General features: G+C 43.1%; 1 protein-coding gene across 1 annotated transcript; it reads right to left on the reverse strand.

The window, feature by feature from the left end:
• Positions 1-229: 229 nt before the first annotated feature.
• LOC140721879 (probable G-protein coupled receptor 139) lies at positions 230-1,150 on the reverse strand. The gene has a single exon (XM_073036705.1). It carries the CDS (start codon positions 1,148-1,150, stop codon positions 230-232), a length of 921 nt encoding a protein of 306 aa, XP_072892806.1.
• Positions 1,151-5,565: the final 4,415 nt, after the last annotated feature.

The raw sequence follows: 5,565 nt of genomic DNA on the forward strand, positions 1-5,565 counted from the left end.
CCGGAGATCAGTTTCTAATAACCGAGTGAAATTAGTGTAAATCTAGAAGATCGTTGAAGCTGAATATTTGGACGGCTCCACAGGAGATCTGGTAAATTGATAAACACGCTCATAGGGGCTCACATGAAACACAGGAATAGTGGATGAACACACTACTCCAATCGACAGTGGTGTCAACAATGAGATTGAGGGTGGGGATGCTCAGATGCCGACGGGAGATCACTAACCGTCAGGACAGGGAGAGGAAAACACAACACCGCGATTGCAAAATCCCTGCTTTCATAGTTTTAGTCATTGCTGTGGCGGGATATTTCACAGCAGTCTTTAGTTGCTCTCGGAACTTGCATTGTGTCACTGCGTAAATAAGTGTATTTGTGCAGCAGCTGAAATTCTGCAGTAAATATCCGACTTGCTGAAATATATATTCAGAATCGTTCTGACTGGTTCCTCTAATGTTGTAATAGATGAAGTCTGAAACGTACGTCAGCCACAGGATAATAAAACTACCGGAGATGGTGAAAAGTAAAATCACAGACCTCCTCCTGCTCTCCATCTCAGGGTCACTGCGATTCTCCGCACTTCGTTCACCCCTTAGGCCCTTACGAACACGACTGGCTTCTAAAATGTGTCTGACTGTCAGAGCGTTCAGCAGCAAAATTACTGCAAAAGGAATTAGTGGAGTTAAAATGGTGTCAAACCAATTAAATCCCACCCAAAGTGGATCTGCATAGTAACTACGTTTCGTAATGCAGAACCACTCTACACCGTCATAACGTTCTCCAGGTTCATATGCAAAATACAGGGGTACATCTTTCAGACAGAGAAGAATACCGGCAGTGGCTAGAACCGTCGCCGCAGTTTTCCCGGTGCAATACTTTGTCCGGAAATTATCACAACATATGGCAACATATCGATCGAAAGTGAAGGTGACGGTGAACCAAACTGAACATTCTACGGATGCACGTTTCAGCACGATGACCACACGGCACACAGTGGTAATATCCAGGAAATTCAATGGGAAATAATGATAATTGATCCGGTCCAAAACAGCCTGAGTAAAAATAACCAACAGATCTGCCGCTGACATGGCCACCAGGTAGCGACTGGTGCAGCTGGAGAGGCCGCACTTTCCCCGAGATAGGATTACCATCGCCAAAACATTCACTGCAGAAAGAGAGACGGTGAGATATTGGACATACAGTAAAACTGTAATCTGAGCAATTACAGCAAATGTGTGTGATTAAATACGGATAACACCAACGTCCTCGCACTGCACACGGCAGAATTTAGGTTACAGTAGAAGGAGGAAGGTATGGATTGAAAGGCCGGAGGGAACGAGAAATACGGGAAGGCGACCTGTAGTTTCAAAATTTCAAATATGCTAATAACCTCTCCAAGGCACTTTTTAAAACGCAATCAGATATTCACTACTATTGCCGCTGCCAGCGGCGATTCCTGAATTTTCTAAACGGAAAAGATAAGCTTGATTCTTGTCCCGCAACGCTTGAGATTTGAGTCCCTTGCTCGTTCAGGTCGGTAGGTCAGCAGAACCACACTGATGGGCGATCACTGTGAGCGGCCCTGTGAACTGCCGTGGTGGACGGGGTCCATCGGGGTCCATGAAACAATGGGCAAACGAGTGAAATACAGAACGTCCGGACATGAACAAGTTCACAGGTCGTTTATCGGCAACTCAGCCCCTCACAACATCACCAGTCTACAGGAGTGAACGAAATAATACCTGAAAGAGCAGAGCCGAGGACCAAGGCGTTCTCTCTGTTGTAAAGAATTATTGGCTTTACGGGTAATGTTCCGCTTCTTCAATCGCAAACTTACAATATTATAATTCACAATGTGTACTGACAAGTGTAAGATGTTCTGATGCTTTTGATGGCGGACACTGAGTACCATTTGCTGTGATAACGGACCATGAGTACCCACCATGCTGGTGTGATCTGCTTCACCCAATTGTGTATGGTCATTCGTTGGTGTTGAACACTGAGAGCCATCCTAACACACTGTTTCTTGTGGTGTACTCGTACTCGAAATCATGTTTAATGATTTTTTAGCACTCAGCTGCACAGATATCATTGAAGTGTTCTTGATATTTGCAACCATTTGACACCCGTCTCTGGACTGTAAGGGATATTAACAATTGGATTTTGTTCCAATTATTCAGGAAAACGTGCTTAATAAAACTGTGCTCGATCGATTTCTACCGGAAAAAAATGCCGAAACTTCAAGCAACCATACCGATGTCTGCCGAGTTCTCGGTAATTACAGTCCTGTGTGTAATTCCCTTAACTGAATGTAAGTGCTATTTTGCTATTTTACTTTCTGAAGGCGGCCAATTGACTGAGACCTTAAAGGAGGCGTAATGTGATATGAATAAACATCACAGATTCTCCCATAGCACAACAGAATCCATGTTATAAAGTGACTTACCAGGAACTCCAATGATTGCAATGAATACGTACAAAACCTTCTCCACATCGTAATAAGTGCCCCTCATTTTACATACGTACAGGTATCTGCCACTTTACGCCATTCGCAAACTCCTTAATTGCAAATGACTCTTTGACACATTCACTGTGTTTTTATACACCTCTGAATATCCATTGGGACATCCAGTTTGCAACACAATTAAAATAGGCAAGTTAAAGTGAACAAACATAAACACAGCCGACTTAAATCTCATTTGCGAAAGATCATGTTCACTTCACAGGCGTGTTTCGATAACAATGACGTGATCACATTAATCAATGGAAAGGAGAAGCAGCATTTTTTCAGCAACGGGAATATTGATCCAGAAACATAGAAAAACTACAGCACAGTACAATATTGATTTAAGCTTTTCCATCCATCTCATGTTAATCAACTGATGGTTTCTTTTCATGCGTTTCAATTTTCACAATACAGTGCAATTTTCCACTTGGCATTGTCAAGGGTGCTGATACACGCCCAACAATTCTTTGTCTCCCCGTCATGAGGCAAGAGATACCGTAGCATTATGACAATGACTGTTAGGATGAGGAAAAACTCCTTCTCCCAGGCCGTGAGGATACCGAATACCACGCCACACCGAGGACTCATCAGGTGTGAAGCTCCAGTGTCGTTACACTGCTCACTTTTCAAATTCTGTCGGAAAAGCATCTTATTACTTGTAAATTTAATTGTACTAATGTTAATAAATGTGTTGTGCACTTGAGTTATACGCTATGTTTCAGACGTTGGTCCTGAGATTGGTTGTTTCGTCTGGCGTTTCGCTTGTATAAGATAGAATGACAGTAAATTGAAATTGAACTGGAAGTGGAATGGTAAGCGTGCTTGACAGAATGGATATAGTGGGGATGTTTCCTATGGTGGGATTGTCCAAGTCGGGATTCATATAAGAGGCGCCCTTTTAAAGCTGTCGAATTCCTTGGCACAGAAAGCTGTGGAGGACAAGTCTTTATGATATTTAAGGCAAGGTTTGATAGATTCTTGATTGGTCACGGAATGGAAGACTATTGGGAAATGCAGCAGATTGGGGCTGAAAGGATATTTTAATAAACAGTAATTAAATAGAGGGGAAGATACGATGGGCCAAGTGGACTAATTCTGCTCCTCCTTCATATGATGTTATGATAAACCCACTACACTGAACACATGTTACAGTTAAATACTAAATCAAACTATGCCTTGCCCCATCTGTGTGAACAAAATACACGATTTGGAATTTTACATTGAATAGATGTACAGTGCCAAAGTGCAGAAAATCAACATCATAGGATGTTTGGATGTTTGTGCAAAATAATATTATGGATTGAAACATCACATTTTCCTCAACATTTATCAATTCCGCTCCCTCTGTAGACTTTTAACATAATCGAAATTACGTTCGGTGCGTGCCTAGTCTAAGCCTTCACCTCCTCCGTGAATTACAACTTCAAGCACCATGAGAAGTATCAGATTAGTTATAGCGTCCCTGGATCAAAGGATTCGGGCTGCAAACACGATGCAGCCAGTAGTGAACAAACACCATATTCAAGCTGACGATTGTTTTGGCAATCAGATTGAGTTTCGGGAAGACCAGAAGCCGATACAGGATGCAGATTGTCAGGAGAGGGAGAACAACGCGCAACACCGCGTCCACAAAATCACCACTTTAATAATTTTAGACTTTGATGAGGCTGGACATTCACAATATTCTTTAGTTATTCTCAGTGAAAGTGGAGGATTGATTCTTGGTGCTAAACGTAGCGAACTCGGACTGCTTGTCCCAACGTCGACACGTTTCAAGGACCATGAAATCCATGGCTGCAAGAAGAGGGATCCAGTCGGACGTGAGTTTCCAAAGTTGCGCACCAAACCAAATAAATCTTCCATTCCATAAATACGATTACTGAAGCGATTGAATGGGCTCTGTTCCTGCGTCCACCCGCATTGGGAAAATTGTTATTGTTGGTGGAGGGTCTGTGCCGCTACACATTATGAACAAGGGACGATGACATTGTGCCATTAAGAGACTGGGTGAATTACGCAGTGATATCAGCTACACACAACACGTGATCAAAACGTAAATTACGGACTCCAATCGCTGACAGATCAGAAGGGGAGGAAGAAGTAGTTTCTTGAGCAGTCTGCAGAGCGTCAACGTTAATCGACTTTGTCGTTGGCTCCATCTTCCCACAGTATGTGACGGAGATTCTTAAAAATTAGATTCTTTTTCAATGGGATGTAGCTATGAAGACAATCTACATATTTCCGACACTACCTAAAAGCGGGGTCGGCAAATTAGTGGAGCAAATTTACAATGGAAGTGATAGTTGATCTTCATGGGTTTGGGTGGAAAACAAGTAGGTTACACTTTGTGTCGCCTGTAATCTACACATTACACTCAAAACAGGGCAGGTTAAGGGGAACGTGAAATCTGACCTAGAATGGCACATTTGCAGATTTACTATCTTGGAAATCATGATACTGCAGCTGTCAGACCACCGTCTCTTGTTGGAACAGAAGCTGAATCTATGGTCATGGGTTATCGCGGGATCGCTATCAAAGCCAAATTAAATCAAGCCAATTATCCCTTTGTTTTTCAGAATGTTACCCGTTATTGAATATGTAATTGAAAGAGAGCAAATTAAATTGGGATTGCTCGTTGTTTTCCACTCTTCCGAGCAAGATGCGAGTCGTCTGTCTCTGTTTGGTGTTGTTGTCTCCGTGTTCCACTTCCCGATTCCCAGCTCGGTGTCCAAGTCAGGTCCGATTCCCGGCTCGGTGTCCAAGTCATGCCAGAGTCCGTCTCCGTGCCTGCGTCCTGCACTTGGGTCCGCTTCGAGCCGCCTCAGCCGTCCATCGCAACACCATATCACACTGAAGAGAGTCAACATTCTCTCCATTCTCTTCATTTTCTATCAAAATTCACGACCCAACATTTTACAGTGAGGATGGAATATCGTGTGGGATATGAAAAGGAATTTTTGTCCCAGCATCTCTCTGTCGAAAATGAGGCCAAATGAATCTAATCCTATCAGCCTGAACATTCTCCATACAACCCGCTTCCCCACCATTGCCTATGTGTGC

Source organism: Hemitrygon akajei, unplaced genomic scaffold (genome assembly GCF_048418815.1).
Source record: "Hemitrygon akajei unplaced genomic scaffold, sHemAka1.3 Scf000063, whole genome shotgun sequence".
NCBI classification, from domain to species: Eukaryota; Metazoa; Chordata; class Chondrichthyes; order Myliobatiformes; family Dasyatidae; genus Hemitrygon; species Hemitrygon akajei.